At 36.1% G+C, this 27,613-nt stretch overlaps 1 protein-coding gene across 2 annotated transcripts in view; it reads right to left on the bottom strand.

The window, feature by feature from the left end:
• Positions 1-27,613, bottom strand: part of atad2b (ATPase family AAA domain containing 2B) — a 106,503-nt gene that overhangs the window by 36,424 nt on the left and 42,466 nt on the right. For both annotated transcript variants that reach the window (XM_056269247.1, XM_056269246.1), the window contains exon 24: positions 25,913-26,032. In XM_056269247.1, coding sequence (XP_056125222.1) covers positions 25,913-26,032 — 120 coding nt within the window. The remainder of the gene's footprint in view (positions 1-25,912; positions 26,033-27,613) is intronic.

Here is a 27,613-nt window from a genome sequence, read left to right on the forward strand (position 1 = left end):
ATGATGCCACTTTATCATAGTGAAAAACACATTTAGGGATGCGGTAACAATTATTTTAATGTTATAGACTAATTATAAAATGGCTGATATGATAAATCTAAACTACTAAAAAAGGATATTAGATCTTAGTTAATCTAGATTATTATTCTAGATGACAATCTACATCTTAAATTGTTAGACACAATATATTCAATATACAATATCAGCTGACAGAATTATTATTATTATTTTAAAATGCAGATTTCAGCCCCAACCAATGACAACGATATATTGAGAATCCATACGTTTCTATGAAAAAACAACATTTACTTACATTTTATTGTTATATTCTAATTATGTAAAAACTTTCATCTTGCAAAAGCGACATCTTGCAAGTGAGTAATACAATTTTGCTGTCCTCATTAAGCTTTAAAGTCCCCGTGAACCGGAAGTTGCAAACGACTTTTCTCCAGTGTTGTGACGTATTTCCGAGAGAAACGGAATACTAAATGAGGCAAAATAGTGGGTGTGGCTTTTTTTCCAACTAGCACCTGAATGGATCTAGAAAAGTAGGTGTTTTCATTCACCTGTCTACTGTCAGTTGGAGGGGCGTGGTTACGGATGTTAAGCAGACACCCCAAACCGTCAAACCTACGTCATCAGGGAAGGTCCTCCAATGCAGAGGGGAGGGGAAATTTCAGATTTTGATTAAAGATTACGAAGCCAAAAAAAATTTTTGTGTGGATTGACTTACATGGATGAATTGTTCACCACAAAACGATCAATTTAGGCAAACAAAGTAAGTATGGTCAATTTTGAATTCATGGGGACTTTAAACAATTTGCCATTTAAATGGAGGGCAACAAATAAATGTGTCATTTTTATCAAAACAATACTCATTGTTAAACAGTAACTTACATTTCAAATGAATGATTATTGAAATTTGAAGTTGTATACAGGTGAAACTCGAAAAATTCGAATATCGTGCAAAAGTTCATTTATTTTAGTAATTCAACTTAAAAGGTGAAACTAATATATTATATAGACTCATTACATGCAAAGTGAGATATTTCAAGCCTTTATTTGTTATAATTTTGATGATTATGGCTTACAGCTTATGAAAACCCCAAATTGAAAAGGTTTTCATAGCTGTAAGCCATAATCATCAAAATTATAACAAATAAAGGCTTGAAATATTTCACTTTGCATGTAATGAGTCTATATAATATATTAGTTTCACCTTTTACGCACTATTTATACTAAAAACGGCATAGAAATTGGGACGCACCTAGTGATTTAGCACCCCCCCTACAGAGTACTGGACAAGATGTGGATAGATTTTTTCTACAATAACCTTGACTAATATAATAAGTAGACTTCTGGGAATAAAATGCAATGCTGCAAAAGGTTCTTTAAATCCAGGCAGGTCCATTCTTCCTCTGGAGCAGCTCATTATTCCAATAGTTCATTGTGAAACATGTGGCCTTACAATGACACTAATTCCTAGAGTTACTTGAAATTCCTGCATAGATGTATAGGTGGGCCACGCTGTGAATGTTATTAAACGTTTAATAGCGAGCAAGAGAAAGCCATGTGAATCGGATCTGAGGTAAATGAGCTCAACAGAGGAGAACGAAGGAGAGCCGCCACACAGCTGAGCTTCACACTGCAGAACAGCTCACGCTCACAGTCCAGGACACGGCTGGATAAGGAGAGTCGGAGTTTGACAAGGACTATTATTCATCCATGGACATCCATTTGTCCACTATTTGCCAGTACAAACCTGTCTGAGGAAAATTATAAAGCTAAACAAAGTTATTGATTTCAATTACTGCCTCCAAACGTTAAAGTAAAAAGCGGACAAAAAGACAAGTATGGGCTTGTGAATTATCAAAATATGATGGGAAAATCTTAGTATGAATCATTTTATAATTAGCAAGTGTTATATGGAGCACGAACCATTGTACAGTACATACCTAAAATAATTCCATTGTTAAAACAAGGACAAAAAAAAAAAACATTCAAAATGCAAAACTAAAATATGCAATATATAATAAAATGCCTAGTTTCTCACTTTATTTAGGATGCTGTCTTAAAATGTTGCTGTCTATATAGACATTAAGAGCACACTAAGTTTTAGAAAAAAGTAAATGTTTTATAAAACATTCCTATTCGCAGGACATGTCATCCTCTAGAAGTCTGGTGAGAAATCAAGAGGTTAGAGAAGACGACGTGCGAATGAGGAAGACAGAGAGAGAGAGATATGGTCAGGGTCAGACTTGTGAGAGGACACAGTTAGTCACTCTGGCCTTTGTCATGCAGTGCAGGTGCTTAATGAGGCCTGCGGATCGATCAATGATTCAGTCTACGACTGTGGAAATGAAGTAGATCAGTCAAAAGCTTCCTTTTGCCCACTGCAAGGAGGAACACACAGGCATGTCTGGGGTAATTCATCTGCACTGTGAGCATGCTAACATGCCGCCAGCTTTGCAGGAGTAGTTTTCCATGAATCGCCCATGGATAAGCACTATATGTGGATATGCACGTTTGATGGTTTCAATACATGTTGTGACAGCTTTGAAATATAGACCAGCCAAAAATAGGTACAGCTTCAAACCACTTTACAAAGAAGAGATGCATCTCTTAAGGATGAAACCGCTATCGGCTACGCTAGTGGATGACTCATTGGCCTTGAGCAGGAAATGAGATCACCCATGCTATAGCGGGCAGCCTGCTTAGCCTGAAGGTCCAGCAAGCATTGGTGTCATGACAGCAAAGGTCAGCCCATCCCTCAGAACTGGACGAGAGTCAAAATGATGTGGGAGCTTTTTGGCGCCTTATCAGGGTGGCGCCTGCCAAGCCAAGCGGTGTGGAAAAAGCAGCACTCGGTGGATGCTTTTCAGATTTCGTAAAGCCTATAGCATGCAACAGTGGCCATCCACTTGTTCAATAGCCTTGGTTCCCATTCATTCTTCCCATAGGGTTTAGGGAACGTAGAGAGATTGACTCTAATGAAATAATATGGACTGATAGCTTCAACAAAAGCAAATACGATGGCATACAGCAAGTCTGTTTCTAAAAGTTTATAGGTTATCATTAAAAATCAATTCTTATCATTAAAAAATCAATTCTCTTATGGAGAAAATGAATTGGATTTTTACTTTCAGATCCCGATTGTTGCACTCTATAGCTGGTCCCCTGCTCAATCTTTAATGATCAATTTTGACATAAGAGTTGGCTAGTGGCCTAGCGGGAAAAGTGTTTATTTATTGGACTTTGGCACTCATGGAAAATGCTCTTCTGTTGATAAGGAAGCCACTTCTACTCTGATCAGATCTACTGTTAAAAGTAAAAAAAAGTAGTGCTTTGGCGAAAGAGTTTCAACTTCAGATATGTCGTAATCACTTGGCTGGCCTGCTGGGGTTCATCACCAACCGCTGCGCCGGATGCTTAGATTCCACGGTGAGGTTTATGTAGAACCGCATGATAGACCGGGCACATCGTCTACAGAGCTTGCTTTTAATGGACAACATTAGGTGGCCGTGAAATTCGGATTAATACCAAGCTGGGATTGTGATTACCTGAAGCCCAGGGAATGAGAACATAGAAGGAGAGAGACGCAGCGTCTGGTCTGAATGATGAGGATTTGAATAATTTATCCTACTCTTTAGGGAAAGAAATCCACAGAAAGTGAAGATAAACAAAAGCAATATGACAGAAGAAACTACAGGTAATGGCCAAGAGTCGGACACCAGGACGGTTGAACATACCCTCGACGGCAAATATGAGAAATTGGCAGTTCAAAAGCTCGACTTTACTCAGGAGCTAAAGCACGGTCAGATGAGATTACGTCCAACAGGGACTTGCGTTATTTTGGGCCGTAAAACTGACAAAGGACTCAAACGGTGAGCAGAACCTCTGTCGGTTCACCTCAGATGAATGTCAACAGATCAGATCCACTGCTAAGGATTTCAGCTGCAGCTGAAATTTTTATAGGTGGGATGAATGAATTAAACATCAAAACCATCGCATTCGCGGGCCAGGTCAGATCCAACACTCTTTTAAAGAGCGTTTTTGTCTCAGTCTTCTACAGGAAATGACAAATGACTGATTTAATAAAGAAGAACGGGTGAAATGTTCAGTGTAGCAGTCTAAATGATTCAGCGTGGATGAATCAATCAAAGGTCAGCTGAGAGGTGCATGTTTTCCTGCACTGAGATGAACAACCACCATCAGACTCAATAAATAACTTGATACAGACTAGCAGACTGTTTTCATGATATCAAACTGAAAATCATCATTTAGGGAGAGTGAGAATATCCATTAATATATATCCATTAATATAAAGAATGTATTTTTTTTTATTTTTTTTAAGTGGTAAACTCTTTAAAGACCCACTCCGATGAAAATAATGTTTTTCTAGGTGTTAACATGTTCTTGTGGCATTTTTCTGATGTTAGAGGACATATCTTGAGAAAAATAAGCTCAAAGTTGTTTTTCTACATTCAAATGGCTGTGAATCAGTAGCAGACGCTAAAATGCCGGCTTAAATAGACTGGACTGGAGTTGTGACGTAGTAACTCCACTGGGCGTCTCCACACGCGACGTCTTGGAGTGAAATAATGATCGGTGATCGGTGATAACTTTGATTAACTTCGGATAATAATAATTAACGTGTATATAATACTGTTGCCCCACCGGTATTGGGGTGTAAGCTAGCGGGAGAGACAGAGCTCTCAGCAACGGGCGGGGGGAGGGTCGTCTCCGTGCCAACGACTCCGCCCACAACGCAGAGGCGAATTGCTAATGAGCTACTGCCGCTCTGCTGAAGCGAAGTCCCAGAAAACGGCACAGGTTTTGTGATTTTGGCTAAAAAGGGCATAATCATAATTTAAAGACCACTGGGAATGTTTAAAAATAGCTCAAAATATGATCGGAGTGGGACTTTAAAAAAAAAAACTAAACGAATGCATTATAATTAGGGCAGTCAATTTAACATGTTAATTTCACCCCAACAAAAGTGTATTAAAAAATTAAACCATACCCTCTGACATCTACATTTATTAAAAAAATATATATTTACTTGACAAATGATACAACCTGATGGATTTGATTACTTAATCAGCATATCATGTAATCAGTTAATTGCCCTAACTAACATAGTGCATTGAAAACTGATTAATAGTGGAAAATACCAAAACTCAGTTTAAGTATAATTATTTAGATCAAAAACCAGCAACAGTGTGTTCCAATGAGAAAAAATAAAACATTCAGAAGATTTTTTGTTAAACTCAAAATTTACAGTTAACTTAGCACTCTTAAGTACAATCTTTAAACACTACGCTACTATCCCACCTTTTATTAGAAAATCTAATTTATTAGATTCAAATCTAAAATCAAATTTATTAGAAGATCTAATTGCAGAAAAAACTAAATCTCATTCATTACAATTAAAAGGGTTTACAAAATCTAAAGGTTAAAGATAAATGCTACAAGTCTAAGTTAAATGTAAATTAAATATGGACTAGTAGCATTTATCTTTAACCTCAGTAAACCAAAAAAAAAATATCACTACTAAAATATTCACAGATTAAATTTGCCCCTTGCAATGATTATTTATCCTGTCCTGTTCTAAAAGATACAACTTGACACATAAAAAAATAAAAACTAGGGCTGCATGATATACCGCAATGTGCGCATCCGCGGTAGTCACATCGCAGGATGTGTGATGTGAAGTATAGGGATCGTAGTTGATTAGTGATCTGTACAGGCCAGCTGCACCCCGGTTCGGAACACATGTGATTCGTGGATTATTTGCAAAGTTTAACCATCATACAGTGAACGTTTATAATTTGCATGCGTTTTTAAATCCAGTCAGTTTAAGTCTCAAGTGCAAGAGGACTGTAAATTGCGCGCTGTTTTCTGTGCGCACACACAGAGAATTCAGAAAATGAATTCCAAATTCCCGTCTCGGCGAGTATCCTCAAACGCAGTCGGTTACGTGTAGTAAACAACGGAGTAAGAAAACTGATGTATTATCATGTCTATCATTATATTGGGTCTGTGCATTCGTTCTAAAGTGACAGCAGCCTAAAATATCCACAGCTGTTGTGTCACCAATGATAATCAAACAACAAAAGATAAAGAGAAAATGACTTTTGTAGCTTTAACAAAGATAAATTGTATTAATTAATTCATTATATTAGTTATATTTTATTTATACAGTGAGGACTGTTATTTTACATTTTATTCAATTTATGTACCCGAATACTGTTAGATTTACATGAAAAACAAAGCACTGCTTATTTCAATTGTATCTTTCTTCAATTGTATTTATCTATGCTTGTAATTTGTTTATTTTCTATGCAGATTTCCTTTCCTACAAAATCACCTAATAATACTAGAATGATTCATTTTTTTCAAATAGAGCTGTAGGTTTTTTCCAATATCATAGAGCCATACTACACTAAACTCCAGACACATTAAAACTTTACCAAACTCAATGAAATGAAAACATTTTTGGAACAGTTATTTGTCCCCATATGTGGATCCATCTTTGCATTTGGGCTAATCAAGAGGCAGGACATGGGCATATTTAATCATTAAATGTGATCTTACTTCTATCAGAAAATAAAACCCACTGAGCCAAAACCTCATTTAAACTAGATCTACTAACAAGGTGGCAGAACACACAACGAAAATAGCAATTACAAGTGGTCACAAAAGACTGCAATAAATGTGCTTTTTTGGGACGAGACATTTCTTTACGAAATGAGTGTACGAAAGAAACCTGGCCGTCTCTCATATCTAATGCACAAATGTGATGCAGGGGATAAATTAAGGTGTTTTCATAAAGATAATGAGTGCATTACACCCAGTATTCATGAAGTCCCCTAACCCCTAGAGTGAGGCAGAGGAACTTCTATTCGTCATTACAGAGGGACAACTAATCTCCAGCAATAAGAACGTACATGATTGTCTCTCGTTGTGCAAAAAGAGGCCAATAAGATTGAAGGCTAGCGAGAGACATGAAAAAGGACAAAGCTTAACATTGAAGCAATCCCATGGCATCTATTATTTATAATGAAAATGATGTACTGCACAACCTAAAACATACAGGATAAGTGTAGATCAATTGTTTACTCTCGACATGATGCTGTACAAAATGACTGAGGTGCATTTGTGAGCAATGGCATTGCCATGTCAGCATACAACAAAATGGCACATGCTGCTATCGGTTTGCCCATCTAATTCACTAGAAAAGATGTTGAGCAGTGCACCTTTAATCTTTGAGAACATTTGTGATGAACACAAGGATCCATTCAGGATGGTAGGACTGCATGACATGTGACTCAAATTAATTATAGAATCAATTAAAGAATCACTACAACAAGCTTCTACATGTTAAACAACAAATAACATTAAATACTTTTATAACATTTAACCATCTTGGTAAAAGATCATTTCTACTAATACATTTTTAACACTTCAAATTGCATAAATTAACAACATTAATGTAGAAGCAAAAACATGAATTGACATTAAATAAATGATTATTAACAATTTAACATCAACCTAGAGATCCAATGTTATTAAAAACTTAAAGGGATAGTTCATCCTGAAATTAAAATTAAGTCATCATTTACTCACCCTGCTGTTGTTCTAATGGCGTATTACCTTCTTTCTTTCTTTCTTTCTTTTTTTTTTTTACATATTTTTATTGAAAAACATGGAATATAACAAGAACATTCCAAAAAACAAAACATTTTATATATATTTTAACTATCTTTCCACCCACACCCTCAGCATCCAAAAAATCAGTTATTCACATATCAATCAGTAGAGAGAGAGGTATCTATTATTGCCTGTATCGATATTTGGTTATTTTCCAGAAAATGTATAAAAAGATCCCATATTTTAGGGTAATCTTTTAGTTTGCCCTTTATACTGTAGGTTATTCTTTCCAATGCAATACAATGTGACAGATCTTTTAACCAATGATCAATGTATGGACCTTCTATGTTCTTCCAGTAAAATGCTACTAAACGTCTTGCAAGAACTAGACAAATGTCAATCATTTTAGTGTGATAGCCTGATAATGATAGACTTACAGGAATTAAACCCAAAGCACATATTTCAGGGGTCATTGGAATTGGTTTTAAAATAATTGAAGAAATTAGTGCTGTCACTTTTTGCAAGAATGTCTTGATTACCTCACATTCGCAGATACAATGGAAGAATGTTCCCTTATGTTTTTGGCATTTAAAACAGATCTGGGATTTCCGGGTTAAACCGTATTTAACTTTTCAGGGGTGACATATGTACGCATTACCCAGTTATATTGGATCAGCTTAAATCTAGAGTTAATTGACAGATTTTGGGCTTTAACACATATCTGGCTCCATTCTGAATCTGGAAGGTCAAATTGCAAATCTATACCCCAAGCAATTCTCTTAGACTCAGATGATTCCTTAGAACTGTTTACAAATTTGCAATAAAACAGTGGAATTTGGTTTGTACTAGGTTCCTCATAAAACAGACTTTTCTAGTTCTGTTGGTAGAGGTCTAGATAATGAATGATTTTGCTTGGCATTGATATAACTTCGAATTTGCAAGTATTTAAAAAAGTGTTTCATTGGGATTCCAAATTTTTCATTAAGATCTTTAAAGGGCATCATTGTATCTCCCTCAAACAAATCCCCAACCTTACAAGTGCCCACTGTTTAAAGCCAGAGTCATGTTCCCCTGGTCTGAAGTCCCTATTTACCCAAATAGGAGAAAAATAAGACAGAGTTGGGACTTCTCCCAATGCGTGCTGAACATCATTCCATACTATCAAAGTATTTTTAACAAAGGGATTTTTGGAAGCCTTTTTTAGATTTTTATTCAAGTCAGAGTACAAATACATATCCATCCCTATACCTTTTGCAACTATAGATTCTATTTCTACCCAGGGTAATTTCGGCTGCAAGGAGAACCAATAGGTGGCACAAGCCAACTGGGCAGACCAATAGTACCACTGCAAATTGGGTAAACGTAACCCTCCTCTGTCATAAGGGAGATATAACAATGTTAGGCGATGCCTTGCACGTCTATTATTCCAGATGAATTTGGTTCATTTTGTTTTTCATATTAGAAAAAAAAGCCTAATGGAGGGGAGAGTGGAATAGTGCAAAATAAATATAATAATTTGGGAAGAATGTTTATTTTTATAATGTTTATACGACCAATTAATGATATTGGTAGGGAGGACCATCTGTCTACAGTTTCACAGACTTAGGTTATAACTGGGTTGTAATTGGCAGGAACTAACCCGTCAATTGTGGGAGTAATAACTAATGCATAAATATTTCGTATGACCCTCTTTATTTTATAGAACACAAAACAATAAATAAATAAAAAAGTCCTACTTCAGCTTGTCCATATGATGGCAGTGATTATCGACCAGATCAAGCTTTTTTTTTTTTTTTTAAAGATGCAAAAGTATCACAGAATAATCCCATGCGACACGTGCCATATATTCCAAGTGTTCTGGGGGTATACGATAGGGTTTGGTGAAAAAACAAACCAAAATTGAATGTATTATTTAACAGAAATTCTTGATCTTGGCCATTGTTCTGTGATACAAATGTTGCGACGGTTCCCGTGGTGATACTAGTAGAATATCGTATGCCTGGAAAAGGCTATCAGATTCGAGAACCAGAACGAACTGTTGTATAAATCTTTATATATAAATTCCATGATTCATGAGATACTTTTTTTTTAAGGTCCAACTGTAAAAAAGAAAATTGTCCACACAACACATCATCTCAACTGACAGCACTTGAACTTGAACTTTCCTTCAAGAATTGTAGTGTCCTTCACACACAGCCTAACATTTCACTACAATCTACAGACTCTCATCCATGACAAAGAACTCCTGAAAACGACGCAATGGTTCATTCTTCACCAAAACACAGCCTGAAAGGTACTAAAGTACATCTATTCTCGCTTCACTCTGGAACACTCTTAGCTCAAAATAACAGCCTGCTGTTGTTACAAAAATACCCAAAATGCACAAGAAAAGGCCATTCTTCAAACATTTGTTATGTCCTTGTCTCGAAGGTAACTAGTTCAATAATTGGTTAATCAAAAAGGCTTTGTTCCAGAAACTGCACATTCAATCATGAAGGAACAGTAGCACTTGTAATACAATGTTTTTTATAAATTCATCACAGCTTCTGTCTAAAAGACTTGACATGCCTACAATATACCCGTGTATATATATATATATATATATATTAGTGCTGTCAAACGCTAAAAATATTTAATCGCGATTAATCGCATTAATATCGTAGTTAACTCCCGATTAATCGCAATTAATCGCACATTTTTATCTATTCTAAATGTCTCTTGATTTCTTTTTGTCCCATTATTTTTTCTCATTTTAATGCTCTTATCAACATGGAAAAGTGGACTGGCTTGCTTTGTGCAAATGTTTTTTATTGAAAACAAAATGTTATCAATGTAACACTGTCCATCAATAAAAGGGTGAAAGAAATACTGACGAAGTCCTGATATTGACGAGGGGCGGAGAATTCGCATCAGCTGTGTGTGTGTGCTTGGCCATCAACAAGTGGTATTTCAGACTGGACGTGCTGCGATGACGATAGCTCAGTTCACAACGACAAAACACACAGATCACTTTGGTCTTGTCAATGGGAGCATTTGGCAACTTTTTAAACGTAAACTTTCCATTCAGAATATTGGCATCCATTTCGTCATCTCGCGCTCGTCGTCCACTCAAAATGTAACGTTAAACAACTATTTGGCCCAAACAAGTGTGTGCGTCGTGCCTGTCATTTTGTTTCCGGTCTAGCTAGATCCGCTTGCTCTTTGGTCGACGAAGCAACAAAACTTCCTCGCGCAGCGCAAGCCATTGAAACGAGTTTGTTTCATAGCGCAGCGCAGCGCCACGTATGATGCCGCGTCCTGACGCAAAAGCATGTGAAAAAAATACAAAGTTTGCTAGGCCCAAAAGACTGTTAATCGCGCGATAAAAAAATTTGACGCTGTTAAAATGGGTTTGCATTAACGCCGTTAATAACGCGTTTAACTGACAGCCCTAATATATATATATATATATATATATATGTATGTATATGTGTGTGTGTGTATATACACATACAGTGGGGTAAATAAGTATTCAACTCGTCAACATTTATTAAACACAGTTCCAATGATGCAGCAATTCACATGAAATTGACCAGACATTGGTATTAACCCAGAAAATCTACACAGAAAAAGAAATCATAATATTACCATCCATAAAAAAAAAGGTATGTGTAATAAAGTGAAATGACAGGAAAAAAAGTATTGAACACACTTATTAAATTTGTATTTAATATTTTGTGGAAAAGCCTTTGTTTGAAATGACAGCTTCAAGACGCTAACCTGGCCCTAGCCAGATGAATTTCGCTCCGCCTAGCTTCACTCACATCCATCTGGAACCGATCCATTGAAATGGCGTTTCAGAAGGCTGGGCCTTATCAAAAATCCTTGCATATGATTGGATAAGCCACTTGTCTGTCATCTTTATCGACGTGCTATTTCAACCACTCACACCGAAGCCAACCCGTGACGCTGAAGAATCCGGTCGGGAGAAGGCACTGATCTATATAACATCGTTTCCACCAACAAAAGCCTTAAGAGCCGTTCTCTGATGTTCTTTTAATGAAACAATATTAGGTAGATTGGACAACACGGATGAAATAGCAGCATCAATGTTAACGCTTGTTTCCTCGATGCGAGCCGCCATTGTTGTCTGAATCAAAACAGTCTCACGGTCGCTTCTCCACTACGTCACATCTATGAAACTCCCGCCCTGCGTCCTGATTGGCTAAACCATAAAGTTGGTTGGAGAAATCACTCTCAATGGAAGAGGTTCCAGATGGATGTGAGTGAAGCTAGGCGGAGCGAAATTCATCTGGCAAGGGCCAGGTTATCAAGACGCTTCCTGTATGAACAAATTAATCGCTCACAGTGCTCAGGAGGGATTTTGGTCCATTCTGCTAAACAGACTGTCTTTAAACACTGAATATTCCAGGGGCCGTCTTCCACAAATGCTCTATTGTGTTTAAATCTGGTGATTGACTGGGCCATTCCAACAACTTTATTTTCTTCCTCAGGAACCAATTCAGAGTCTCCTGTGTAGTAGTTTGGATCGTTGAACTCGCGTCTCATCCTCATCATCCTGCTGGATGGTCACAGATTAATTCGAAGAATTTGCTCCATACATCTGGCCTTCAATAATATGGACTCTGCCAGTACCATGAGAAGAGAAACAATCCCACACCATGATGCTTCCACCTCCAAACTTCACTGTTGGTATGGTATTTTTAGGGTCATATGCAGAGCCATTTTTCCTCCAAACATGGTGTGTGGTATTATTACCAAAAGGTTAGATTTTTGTCTCGTCTGACCAGACTACATTCTCCCAATAATTCAGACTCAAACGAGCTTCAGCATGCCTCTTCTTCAATAATGGAGCCTTCCGGGGTGAGCATGCATGAAGGCCGTGGCGGTGGAGTGCATTGCCTATTGTTTTCTCTGTGACAACTGTACCTGCTGCTTCCAAGTGTTTCTGGAGCTCTTTCTGAGGACTCTTGGCTCTTGGGCTACTCTTCTGACTTCCCTGATCAGAAATCTTGTGAGGAGTTTCTGTGCGTGGCATTGATGGTGGAGTGATGATCCTTCCACTTGTGGATAATGGCCCCAATGGTGCTTACAGGAACATTTAGGAGTTGTGAAATCTGGAGTTGTGAAACAAGATCTTGGGAGAGCCGTTTGCCTCTACCCATCCTGAGATGTTTGTATACTTGCATTCAGAGGTGGGTAAGCCTTTTTCTAACCTATCAACATGCACCAGCTGATTCTAATTGGCACAGGTAGGAGGTAGAACTACTTTTTTGTTTTGTTTTTCTTAAGTGTGTTCAATACTTTTTTCCTATGTCATTACACTTTATTAAATATAACTGTTTTTATGAATTGTAATTTTATGATTTCATTGTTAATAGCAATGTCTGCTCAATTTCATGTGAATTGCTTAAAAAATACATAATTAATAATAGTATTTATTAATTAACAGCCCAATGTTTTCAACAATTATGTCTCTTAAATGCATTGTAAAAACATTAAAATAATGGGTTTCATTTTGTATTTAGCACAGGCAAAATAAATCGTAAATTAATGTGCAACATTATAACCTTAACATCCGCATATTTTATGTCTAACAATATGCATACATATATTAATAAAATGTATTTTAACAGTTACCCTAGGGGTATTATATTAACATTAACCTCCTCATATACTGTAACATTTCGCAGGTCCTCAACAGAATAAAAATGGATCTGGATCTTCTCTCAACCATTTCAAAATAGTTTATAGAGTATGACAAAAATCATGAAGTGTAATCGCTGTCATCGTCCTCTTGCCACACTCTCTTTGGTAGCAGTCATTTCTCGCTGATTTTTGTTAAAGGTGCTGTATGTCATTTTTTTTTACTGTACTAAAGCATAAAAATACCATATTATGTTTGCATATATTTAGGAAACATGCTAAGTTCACATAATTGTTTCTCTGAAAAACAATGCTACAGCACGTTATTCTGCTCTGAAATGTGCATTCTGTGTCAGAACAACACTCCAATATTTTGAATTTGGACATTGGGCATTTCAACTGCTAGCTGTCAATATTACATACTGCACCTTTAAGAAAAACAAGAGTGTCGTAATGGTTCTTGCGAGCTCAAGTACTCAATAGCTTACGACAGCGTTAACTAGTGGTTGAAGTAGTCAACTACCCGACTAGTCTCTGCAATCTCTAGTACACTACGTGCATCTAAAAACACCATGAAATTAAATTTTAATGTGTGTTCAAGACGCATACGTACAAAGACATTTACATATATGCCAGTTAGAGCATGTGAGCTCGCTCATTCCGCTCAGCGCCACTCGATCAACCCAGAATGCACATTGGTGATTTGCTAGTTCGAGACTGTCTGTAAAGTAGCTAAGCAAGAGTGGAGAAATAGGCCATATAGTTCAAATATTGTTTTAGTGAAGTTGCAAGCCTTATACATAAATCACAGTAAAAATCAAAGTTAAGAACGAGCAGGGAGAAGAAATTGAAAGAGAGTGGAGAGACAGTGCGAGTTTGCAAAGATTCGTATTGGAATCTAAAGCGGCACATTGCCAGAAAGCACGAGGATGTGCTACGCAAACATAGTGCAGCAAAAGGTGAGCTATACACAAGGCCTACGATAATAAATTAGATAAATAGGTACGGTAGCTCTTGTGTTGTACATGACATGCAGACAAAATATATCATGGCCATTGACCACGAATTAAGATTCCCTTCCCATGAATTAAGAATTCGTTCTCTCATTTAGGCTAAATCATGGCCACGAATTAAATTTGTTCTCTGGTTTTAGTAAATCATGGCCACGTTGTTGAAGTAATTCATTCTCTCGTTTTAAGGGAATTAATTATCACAACGTGGTCATGCACGATTTACTAAAACAGATAGGCTAACAAATTATTATATAGTTAATTGTGTGTTCGCTTTAATTAAAACGAGGAAACTAAATCTGTGTGTTATTTATGGGCATGATAATCCAGGTGTGTTTTGTGGAGTTCTTTATGCATTTCATCTTGTTTTTTTTGTTTTTTTTTTATGTGCCTGTTTTGCAACTGCACAGTTATGTTCACGGAAATAAAATAACAAAAATCTAATATACTTTTTCAGTCATTGCATTTTATAGGCAAGTTGGCTAAAGGGCAATGTCATGTTTTTTAATTGATAAAGTTAATGCATTTAAATTAGTAAAAAGTATAGGAAATGAAATCTGTTTATAATAGAATTGATACATTATTTCAAGAAATCCAATACAAATATTGCTTCGCTCTGATGCCAGTATACTCCTAAAAGTTCACAAAAAAATCTCTCTCTTTAGGGAAAATGTAGGCTGCAAAACAATCTTCATAGATATAGTAAACTTTATTTTAAATACTTCACAAAATTTAAAGTATAGTTTCAAAACTAAGTGAATCATTTGGATGTATTCCAGGTATGAACCTGGAAGCTTGAAATGATCATTCTAGGGTCCTGAATACTGAAGTCTTTTACTTTGAGACACCCCATCTCCATAATTAAGTCAATTAGTGCTCATATTAAGGAAAGGAACTAGACTCTAAAGGAGAGCACATACCCTCTTCCATGCGCAATTTGGGGCCAGCAAGATTTCCCTGGATAAAATGGGGAGCCCCAACGCAATATAAGTTATGTATTATTCAGGCCATAGGCTTCAACACAAATCAAAAGAAGAGTTGCTTAAACTAAATGTTGTCTTTGTACTGCATGGGATCGGTTTTTTGTTGAGCTCATTAAATTGCTTATCTAAATGAATTAGCCAGTGCATGAGAGAAATGGCAACAGTATACTTAACTCTAAATGATACAAAAGTTATTTGTGCAGAAACCGCAGTAGATCTGCATGATGAAGCTTCAGCTGACTTTAAATAGCACAAATGATCGTATCTACGACTCTTAAGGGCGTCAACAAAAGTTATTTGTGGTTTAACGATTGTGGCAAGTTGCCTAGTTGGATCAATATCATCCTGACAGATTAATAAAATTTCATAATTCATCAGATGGCTCCCTGACATAGCTTTGCAATTTTCGATTTTCAGCTTTAAATTGCTCATCTACTAAAGATGAAAAGGGAAATTTGCAAAAACACAATCTTGGGGGTTTTAATGAGTTCTTGGAAATGACCAGACAGACGTTTTATTAGAGGAGTCAAACAAAATGGATGCTACATATCACAAACATGAATTCCTCTCTTAGATCTCACTATTTTTCCAGATAATAGAGTCTGAAGTACTGACATATTTGATCGATTTTGTACTGCATAAACAGAAAGCAACATGGACAGATCATGTAATCTTTGCAAAGGTTTAAGTGTCATGATACAGAATCTGTGTGTGGCAAAAGAACAACGGATAGGGCAACTTTCCTTCAAGACTCAAATGTTTGATTACTGTACGGTGAAAAGGCCACAGCTGTGGAATGTGAGTTCACACAGATCACTCCTTTATAAATGATTGTGCTATAGTAGGCAGATAACTGATATAAACACAGAACTCGATAACAGTAACTATTCAGCACTCATGCAAACTAGTTTGATAATATCTAATAAACTAATAATTATTATATCCTAAAAAAATCTTAATGAATTCCATTTCTGATCCTTGTTATTACGGTACTCTAAAATACTTGTTGCATGAAGGTAATGACAGTATTTGGGACAGCTGCTGCACAAATTGCACACAAATACCAAATTAATCATAATTATAATTAAATCAAAAGTTACAAGCAGCAATTTAACCATTTTTATCAGTTTATTAGAGAGAAAAAGTTAAAAGGTTTGGGTGGGATGTTCGATTCCAGGATTTTCGGAGTCGACTCCGACTCTCACCATGGGACTTGATGGGATCGACTCTTCGACTCCATTTACTCTACATCAATACAGGGTCAGGAATAATACAAGATTGCAGTCGTTATTTACACACTAAATTTATTTATTTATTCCTGACAAAGCCTCAAATTCCCCTTATTAAAACACACTTTTGTCCAAATTAGTAAAAAAAATTAGAGATGATTATGATTACCTTGAGTAGCATATCAATGTTGTTACCTAACTGTTGCCAACACCTAATTTTACAGAAGTAGAAGTTACAAGAAACATGGTTGAATATTATGTCAGACTTACATAAGCGAGAAATAAGGTAATGAATTCTTTAATGAACTTATCTCATTATAACGGTCGGGTGATGATGGCGCTAAACGCACCATCTCTTGTTTAGGTGGGGGAAAAAAGCTGCTTGGACAGGAGAGTTAAATACATATAATAATGTGCACTTATTGATGTATTTATTCTTGATGTGAGTTTTTAATGATTTATAATCAAATTAGTCTAACATGAAAATTTGTTTATATTTATTGCATTAATATAACATCAATTACTCTATAAAGATGGCAAAAAGCTATGTATAAGATACTATGATTATTATTTATTTCTAAAGTAAGCTACATGCAGGATAAAAGTATATGAAAAAGTTGTTACTGCAACAGTTCCAGCTCACGCACGGACTAATACGTCAGCGTCTGAATCAATTCCTCGCTAAATTTCGTTAACTTCTTGCTGACATAGTGCACTCAACTGCCTTGCATTACATAGGGATTAGAGAATCAGTGAACAAGTGAACAATTTCAGACAAAGCAACAGAGTCGACAACAAGAGTGGCTTTCTAGGCCTATTCAGAGTCGAGGAATCCACTCTTTTGGAGTCGTCTCCCCATCACTAGGTTTGGGTGCTTCCAAAAACAGAGAAATTCAGCCAAATTAACAACATTTCAACATTTTATAATTTGACGGGCAAAAAAATACTGAGAATCAATTTGAAAAAGTTTAGTATATTATTAAACTACAACAATTGCTTTGAAATTCTTTCTACTTCCCCTGTTGAAAAACAACCCACATTTGTAGGATCTCAAGAGTACTTAAATCTTCCGTACAGACTTCTTCCGAAGTTTAACTTGATAAAACTTGTAAATCCTTGTACAACCAATGAAATGCAAATGGTCATTCATTCAACATAGCAAACACGATTTGTGCACAAGACAACGACAGTTTAATATAAAACGCCATTTCACATTTATCCCCAGCAATGATTTTCTATGAGGGAAGTTAAACGCAGCCTTGGGCACAAATTAGTTGCTTGCCATTTAGCAAACACTGCAAAGCGACTTCCAGCACACTAATTGCAGGGCCAGTCCCGCTGGAGCAATCTGGGGTTAAGTGCTTTACTCGCGGGCACCGTTATTCCACAGTGACTACAAGAGTCCAGTTACTACTGCAGTCCCACTGTAGACTCAAATCTGCAACCTTTGTGTTGGTTTACTACATACTTGACCATTACGATCCAAGCACCTCTATGCATTTACCAGTGGAGCATAATGCCAGGGATTAATGTCATTATATTTGCTTTTCTTATTCAGAATGATAAACAACACTTCTCCATAAGTGAATCTATGGGTTTTATCATGGTTAAAAAAAATTACTCTGCCTCTCTCGTGGCTTATTATTTGAAATATTATAGGTATTAATATAAGTAATAAGCATTATTTAATGCACTATTTAATGGAATAGGTCATGTACAAAACATCAGTGCTCGTTTCGCAACCAGAGTGCATTATTTATTTTCATAAATAAATATCTGAAAGCAAACGGGAGAAGTCTGCAAAAGTTAAAGACCAAGAACTAAAAACCATTGCGGTATTACTTTTACATCTGCTCTGAGTCTGAACTTTAAAAATGACTCCCTGCCAGTATCAAATGTTCAGTATGTTCAACAGTGAAGCTTCTACAATTCTCACTGAACCGTTGCCAAGCTAAAAAGACCACTTTTTTTCAAAACCATCTGTTTGAATAGACACCAAAGTCCAGATTGTGTAGTTCAGGGTATGGTTGAAAAAGGAAAATGAAACACGACAGAAAAGAAAGACGGAAAAAGATGTCTTGCTTTTGAACACTACATATTGTCATGACAAGTACAACACTTAGGCTTTGACAAAGTTCCATGTGAGGGCAAAATTCTGACTAGGACACAAAGTCACATGACAGGATAAAACGTATACTTTCACCTTCTCCAGCTCAGGAGAGCATCTGGTGGACTGCGGTTCCCCCTTACTGAATGTGCCAAGGATTTCTGAACACTGTTATTCTGTATAAAACGTGTTTTCCATATGTTTGAGCTTTACCAAAATTCACCTCTATATAAACTGAGAAAACAATTCCCATATCTTACGATGTTCAAAGGCTATCCAACATGGACAGGTTGTGTTGCATTTTTCTCATTCCAAAAAAACATTCAAGAAGTAAAAGACCCAGAATACATTAAATGTGATGCGTTATGTATGGTGAATTATTGGCTGCAGAAACCATTTCTAAAAAAAAATATTTAGACAATCAAAATTGTTGTATATACTGTTTGTGTGTGTGTGTATATTAGGGGTGGAACGGTACACAGAAGTCACGGTTCGGTTCATACCTCGGTTCAGACATCACGGTTCGGTACGATTTCGGTACAATGGAGGGAAAAGCAAAACAAAAATGCAGAAGGCATTGTATTTTTTAAATAAGTTTTATTAATAAAGGCATAGAACCAGTTTATTTGTAGTGCACTGACAATAGTTTTATATAATTCGTTTATTAATTAAATTAATAAAAAGACAAAAAGACCTTGCGATATGTTTGGTAATTGTACCTGAATTAATTTAAAATTAATTTGCTATATTTCAGATAAATATATTTGTTTTCCTTAATTTTAATTAACATTATTAATTAACAATGTAACATTATTCTCATCTGAATTATAAATAATTGATTTCTGTATAAAATAATATTACCATTAAAAACGCATTCGATTTTCTTTTTTAATCAATGTAGAATGTGTAAGATTAGTGCTCCGAGGACAAGAAATGAAAACCAATGCAATATGATGAATGTCTAAAAGATGGGACCCACAGACTGTTTTGAAATGTAGTTGGAAAAATATGTTTTGCTTTTAAAACAGTGTATGTGTGTGTGTGAGAGAGAGAGAGAGAGAGAGAGAGAGAGAGAGAGAGAGAGAGAGAGAGAGAGAGAGAGAGAGAGAGAGAGAGAGAGAGAGAGAGAGAGAGAGAGAGAGATTTTGGTTGGGTGACAGTTGTAGGTTACAGTTTGACAAGAGTTTACAGTGTGACAAAAGCACAATGTTGTGTTTTATTGCGAGTGTACACAAATATAAGTAAACACTTTGCAGGTTTAATGATCTGTATGAACAAAATGACGGAGTATGTTTTTTTATGTTTCCACTGTTCAATCGCGGCCGCGCCTCTCTCTCACACGCACAAACACACACACTCCAGCATTGCAATCTTGACATCGCAGCCTGTTCATTATGCGGTCACACCAAACCCGAATAGAGCGTTAAATTCGCGTCTATCGCGTCTAGTTCGACGCTAGTCCAAAGCGAAGGACGCGCGTATAAAGCCAACGTTTGAAGTGAACGCGCGTTCAGAGCTAAGCCGATGGTACAGATTATGTGTCCCTAAAGAACCCGCGTATCTAACAGTAGTTCCGCATTACATTAATTAATTTTCACGCAAGTTTTATTTATTTTTATACCGTGTATTCTCCGTGTAAATTCGTGCACCGAACCGTGACGCCCGTACCGTTTCGGTTCGGTACGAATACATGTACCGTTCCACCCCTAGTGTATATATATATATATATATATATATATATATATATACATATATATATACATATATATATACACACACACATACATACACACACACACACACACACAGTATATTCAACTATTTTGATTTCCTAAATAATATATATATATATATATATATACACACACACACACACACACATTTTTGCATATTGTTGAGTTTATGCAGTTAATGGTAATATTATTACATTTTGGTCTTTACTTGTACAAAAAAAAAAAAACTTGTTCACCAATTAATGTTCAAAGTAAAATCTGGGTCCTGAAGCAAAACCAGTAGAAAGTCACTGATTTAGAGCATGGGCAACGGTTCACAACCTTCGGCATCAGATAACAGTGAGGATAAGCAAGAAAAGCGAGCAGCTCTGGACGGCCTCAGGGATTAAATATCCCTTCTGCCATCCCATAAAAGACCTTGATAATAGAACTGCTTAGTTTTGCCGTCTCCATGAGTTTGTGCTGGGCGGCTGACTCATCACCGGGACAATAGCGGACCACAGCGGAAACACGTCGCTCTTTGTTCGTGTCTGTGATCTTCATTGTTGGTACAAGACTGCTGAGGCTTCTGAATCTGATGGTTCATTCGTCATCTCTCCTGTCATACTGCTTTGGGTACTAACATTTACGCCTACAAATTCAATTATTTTAAATATAGGACATCTAGTTTCAGAAGAGCACACAGTATTACCACAAGGTGTTATCTCGCAAAGTCTGTCAAGAACATTTCATTAAAGCACGTCTCGTGTTGAAGATTTGGATTGTGCACTTATCTGGCATATCGGCTTATCATGTCCTTCATAATTTTTCATATGTGTTTTCAACATCAAAGTATACCGATATAAACTACATTATCCCATCCCAGGGGGGAAGCTCTGAGTTTGACATTACGTTCCGCACGTGCACCGAACCGAAAGATCAGTACCTAAAATTTTATGTATGAATACGTGTACCATTACACCCCAAATATAAATATACATTTTTTGATTCAGTTCACAAATCCAGAGTAAATGACTTGATCACAAATCAGATGATCTAGTTGAAAAACTTTCTGACTTAATGATCTGGCACACAGAACTTTGCGGAGATAAAGATTATTAGTGGGGGGAAAAAAACGTATTTTGGACGGTTCCTCCTACAAAGTTATTGCATGACTTGAAAAATAGAAAACTGATAGAATTTTCAGGATCTTGATGGTATATTTTACCCCAAAATACCCTATTATTATAACGAGAATATATATATATATATATATATATATATATATATATATATATATATATATATATATATATATATATATATAGACACACACACTAGTAGTTATGTCTAACTAGTAAATTATTCAAGCATGGCAAGTTATTATTTGTTTTGATTTAAATAAAAGAAAACAAATAAATAAAATTGTATTACAGTGTTCTTGAGAATTAAAAGAGAATTTAATAAGAATAGTCATTGAGAATAATGAAAATTAGAAGAAAAAAAATGACAGTCTCTATACAGAATATAATTTAATACTTTTTTCTTTTGACAATGAGGTGAAATATGACTCGGATACGACTTCATGAGACCTGGAATATGCTGACTTCAATATAGCACCTTCTCACAAATAATACCCAAAAGCTCCTAGCATCATGTAGACCTGTCATGAACATGTAGAAGATTTGAAAAGGGACACAATGTTAAACAGGCATCTATTTCCGTGCCATCCTCTCACTTTTGTTGCGGGCAGTTCAAGGACAAAGAGACAAAACTTTGTCAAAATCAATTGGCAAGCATTAGTTTGAGGAGTCAGAATTTAAGAATAACTTAAAGCACAAAAAGAAAACACCTGAAAATCCTTGGATCAATTTTCTTTTCAGATTAAATTGTCAACTGAGCCCAAAATCGGTAAATGCCATTAAGCCAGATAAAAGGAGAAGAAAAAAACACTACTAATGGCTTTTTTTGACAACATCAAAGATAAAACTAATCACTTGGGGGATAAGGCTAATTTAAGGAATCTTTTCCTCAAATTAGTATTTGTTGTTGGGCAAAACAGATGGAAGGTAGATGAAATGCTTAACAACCTCTTGGGAGCTGAAAGTTTGAGCTTGTGCTCACTCACCTCGTGTTCACGAGCAAGAAATATAACACAGGCAGACAGAAGCGCGCCCATCTCATCCTGAGGTGTTTATTGCAGCTAACAGCCACCTTCTCATCTCTCAAAGATATAATCATTCTGTGTGTTTCTTTCCCCTTGTGCTGTTATACTGTAGACTGAGACTGCAAGATAATCAGAGACATACGACATCTTGTGGCAAGATGAGGAAGTGCAGGACCAATTAGGACGGAGAATTTTTAACCCAATGAACTACTTTAAATGTGTATAACTAGAGAAATGTATTGAACGTTTAGGGTAGGTAAAATGTTTTTTAAAAATACAGTAAAACAAAAAATATTATGAAATATTATTACAATTTAAAATAACTATTTTCTATTTATTATTTAAGAAACAATTATTTTATTCCGGTGATAACAAAGCTGAATTTTCAGCATCATTACTCCAGTCTTCAGTGTCACATGATCCTTCAGAAATCATTCTAATATGCGGATTTGCTGCTAAACATTTTTTTATTATTCTCAATGTTGAAAACTGTGACATTTTCTTTTCAGGATTCTTTGATAAATGAAAAGTTCAAAAGAACAACATTTATTTGAAATGAATGCAGAAAGAAAGTATTAATTTATTTTTAAAAAGTATACTGACCTCAAACTTTCAATCATTTCGAATAAACTGAACCCAAACTCAAACAATTAAATCACAATATTGTGATTCGCATCGTGATCCAGATATTTATAATAACGTCAACGTCTGGGTTGATTCCTGAATAAAAGATTATCACTCAAAACACAATCTAAAAATAAACACCACATGACTGATCATTTCCTTTCTGTAGCAAGCTTATACTAGTCAACATGTCCATCAGATCCACTATATCTGAGATAGTTGCTAATTAATCTCCCAAAGTGCATGTGGAAGCATCCCACGACTGCCATCCGACGACTTATCTGCAATCTAATGAGTCCGCGCTGGCAAAGCTGCAAGAACGAACTTGCTTATCGCGCCAGGGGTGGTAATGGCGGCTCACGGCAATTCACGCCATTACAGCTCAATCTGGCAACATGGCCGCATGATAGGTTTAAACAAGCCACTCCTCCACAAAAACCTTTTTGAGGCACAGCTAAAAGCCTTTCTGAAGCAGAGATGTGAGATGAATGTGATAAAACACGTTCCCAGCTGCTGCACAGATCCACCAGCGGGCCTCGCCCCAGAGTAGGTGCCGATAGTACTTTCTGACCCTCATGGCTCCTGAGCATTCCCAGCATCCCTCTCCATCTGCCAAGCCGCCACAGAAGAGGACAAGCCTGGCTGGTGCTACCGAGGCGGTGAGGGAGTGCAAGCAGAGGGCAATGCTCTGATGCTGGGAAAAGTTCTGCTCTGGGAGACACCTGCATAAATCCTGGTTGATTCACTCTCGTGAATATCAATAGCAGAGGAACTACAGGACAGCAGTGATTTGATGTTTTGTACATTGTCTGAAAACACTATGAGATAGATTATTCTCTTAGCCTGTTTTCGGCAAGCACAACACTGCTAAAAAATATATATATAAGAAGAAAAATTAGTGCTTGCTCATGCAAAAGTCGGCACTATGATGCTAAAGAATTACTAAGGCGGCAGAGTTCCCAGTTTCTGAGTTCTGACCAATGCATTTCTATTATTTTCAGGAGCTTTTCAAACATTTCTTAGACGGCACTCACAAAGAGTAGTGAAGCAGACAAAATTGTGTAGACTACAGAAACTACAAATACATTTCAATGACTTTCTATGTTTCTAAGTTTCTTTCTTTCTTTCATGGAAAACAAACTTTAGAAGGTTTTCAATGACCATGGGATCCATGTTGGGTGTTATAAGTGATTGTTTACAAAGTCAAAGGATTTTTTTTTTTTTTTTTTTGTAATTCTAAATCCATCACTCGAGAAAGTAATAGCTAAACATTTATTATTAGACAGAAAAAAAACTGAACAATAAGCTTTTGTGCTGTCTTTCTAGAACTGCGTTTCAGACAGATGTCAAAACTGTTCAATTAACTTATAAAAGCCATAGTGGAAACAAACAAGCTGCATTAAGGCAATAAAGTATCTACTATATTTGACACTGAAGCACAAAAACAATAGGAGAGAGATTCGCTTTCATTCAGGTATGCAAATGTTTTGTACGACTGATAAGATTGCAAATGGCACTCACAAAAATGAGTCATATCTGTAAGCAAATTCATTAGGAGTTTGATAAACAATGAGACAACAACAGAGGAATCTCAAACCATTCATTTAGGGGTGGATGGATTGACATTGTAAAAGGAATTGTATAGCACACTAACTATATTTTATAACAGGAAATTCAGCTAAATAAATAAATAAATAGATTAATATTTACATACCTTCAAATGATCTTATTTTTTGGTTTGTATCAATCGAGCTCCATAAATAAATAAATAAATACATTTAATAATTAATTAAATTCCCCTCACAATACTGTATTGGTAATATATATTGGTAATATATAATCTCATGTCAAGAGTAATTTTTTTGTACAATTTTTCTCATTAATAAAATAATATAAAATTAATTAATAAATATTCAAACTATTTTACATTTATTAAAATGATCTTTTAGTTTCATCAAACAAGTTTTAAAAATAAATAAAAAATTCCCCTCACAATACTGTATTGATTATCTCATGTCAAAACTTTTTTTATTTTTTTATTTAAATTGTTCACATTAATATGTTAAAGTATTTTAGCGTATTAGTATTTTAAAGTATTGTACCATATTTCAGAGTAAAATAGAATATTGTTTAAGAAAAAAAATATTAATTATTAATTCATTTTTAGTGTACCTCCTCCCCTTCAAATTTGATTTCATGTGAAGAAAATGTTTTATTATAAATATTACTTTTTTTTTTTTTTTTTTACATATATTAAGCTAATCTTATCTTTTGGTTTGTATCCATTAAGTTCCATACAGAAATAAATATACTGAGATGAAATAAGAACATTTAATACGTAAAGTATTATTTAAATGGTATGGCACAGCCTCAATCAGCTGACATTTCTTCGGTCGCATAGTAAACCACATCATACCATCCAGCTCTACTTTCAACAATCTATTATAACAACTGTTTTAAGTGACATGGGGGCTACAGGCACCTACAGCCTTCTACCAGGGGCACAGTGACCCTTTATTGACCTTCAGATTGAGGTTAAAGACAACCAGCGGTTTAACGGCAGAGTACCCGTCGCACAATCACACCGTCCCTTGTGAAAACTCCTTTCACAGGCAGAGCTGTTAGCAGAAGTGTCGGACCAAGCAAGGCTCGTTTCAGCACACCGAGCCAAAGTACAGCTTGTTCGATCACCTGGAAATAGTCTAGCCTAAGAGCTGCCACACAGAGAGCAGAGACCTTGACAATCTCTGTTGTTGGCTGTTGTGTTCTGCATGTACTCACTGCTGCAGTGCTTGTCCACTCCATCACACTGAGAACTGCTTAATCCCGCCTCCTCTCCCACAGGCTTCCTGGTTGCCACGGTGCTGGGAGTGATTGGCGGCTGCGGTGTGGTCTGAAAGGCTGGGAGAGCCAAAAAACACAAGTTACCACAGAGACCCGAACTGAACTGGAAAAATATCTGACAATATGCTTGCTAAGAAAGATGTAAAAACTAATCTGCATGTTTTCTTCTTCCTTGTAATTTATATACTGTGAAGAATTTTTCACTGTGTTGTAATTTTCAAGCGAGATTGCAAACAATGATATTTATTGCGAAAAGCAATTTTTCGTACAGTTCTCTACTTGTGAAAAATATTGGCTTATAGCACAAAACAATATAAAATTTACGATTTTGCAAAGTACTTATAGTATCCCACTATTTTTCCTTGATAATATAAATGGGTCTTTAGACATAAAAACATATGGCTGCCTTCAGAGGAGATTTTAGAAAGATAGTCCTTCGCAAGGTGATCAAAATCATGTAAGGAATCAAATTTCGCCTGCCAAAAGCTAAAATGAAAAGAAAGAAAACAAAGAAAAAAATCTCATACACATTGAAGGAGCCATTTAAGTTGGGATTCTAGAGATCAGAAAATCAAAAAGACTTGGTAGTGGGCTTTATCACACTCATTTTTGTCGCTAGACAGTCTGTTAGCTTTCAGGTTAATCTATTTGCTAGTATTCCTAATACATGACAAAACTTCACTTAAGAAAATGATTTTAGTCAAAAAAAAAAAAACTGAATAAAAAAGGATTGATGACTCATCCTGCACTCACTCATCTTGCCCAATCAAATGCACACTAGATTGATAATGCCCCGCCTCCTAATACCACCTACATCTAATTGACAATAGTAGTAAATCATGTTATTAGCTTTAAGGGATATTAAAAGTTTCTACCTTTATATTAAAAAAAAACACAAGCCTGATCCCAATATCCTGTTTTTGAAGGAAACTCATCAACATAGGAAAGAAAACTGCCCTTGTCAAGCCATTTCATGGTGGTTTTTAATTCAATGCAGCCCAACTTAAAACTTGAACACCACAATACCGATACCCATAACTTCTCCACTGCACCATATAAAATATTCAACAGCACTTCTCTAGAGCAGGTCATTTTTTACCCCACCGTAATCGTTCAACACTGAACCGGTGCAAAATGAAAAGGAACCGAGGGGCGGCTCGGAGGGGGGCCGTGTGAGATTTTCGTTACAGCAGACACAAAATGAACGAATTACAGGAACCTGAGCTAAATCATTCTGAGAGAAAACCCCCTGGTGATTAAAGGGTGGTGGGGGAACTCGTCGCCAAAACTCTCGCAACAGCCTTTAATGTGAACTACAGTAATCTTTTTTTCCTGGAAAATGTTGCCTTTTTTCTTTAAAATGAACAGCGCAACATTATGTGCCTTTAAGGATTAAACCCCTAACACAATATTAGTGCTGATGGGTGTTAAACAAGGTACTGGCGTGCATGCAAAAATCTAGGGCTAAAACCCAATTTGCATATTATTCTTAATGATACCCTGTAACCGTAAGTCTCTTAAGGACTAGTATATTAATTATTCAAATACATTTATTAATTTGTTTATTTATTTGCATACATAAGCCATGTAGAAATAAATAATAAATATGTATTTACAGTATCTACATACTTATAAACA

Source organism: Rhinichthys klamathensis, unplaced genomic scaffold, assembly GCF_029890125.1.
Source record: "Rhinichthys klamathensis goyatoka isolate OS25496 unplaced genomic scaffold, OSU_Roscu_1.1 h1tg000281l_1, whole genome shotgun sequence".
Lineage (NCBI taxonomy): Eukaryota > Metazoa > Chordata > Actinopteri > Cypriniformes > Leuciscidae > Rhinichthys > Rhinichthys klamathensis.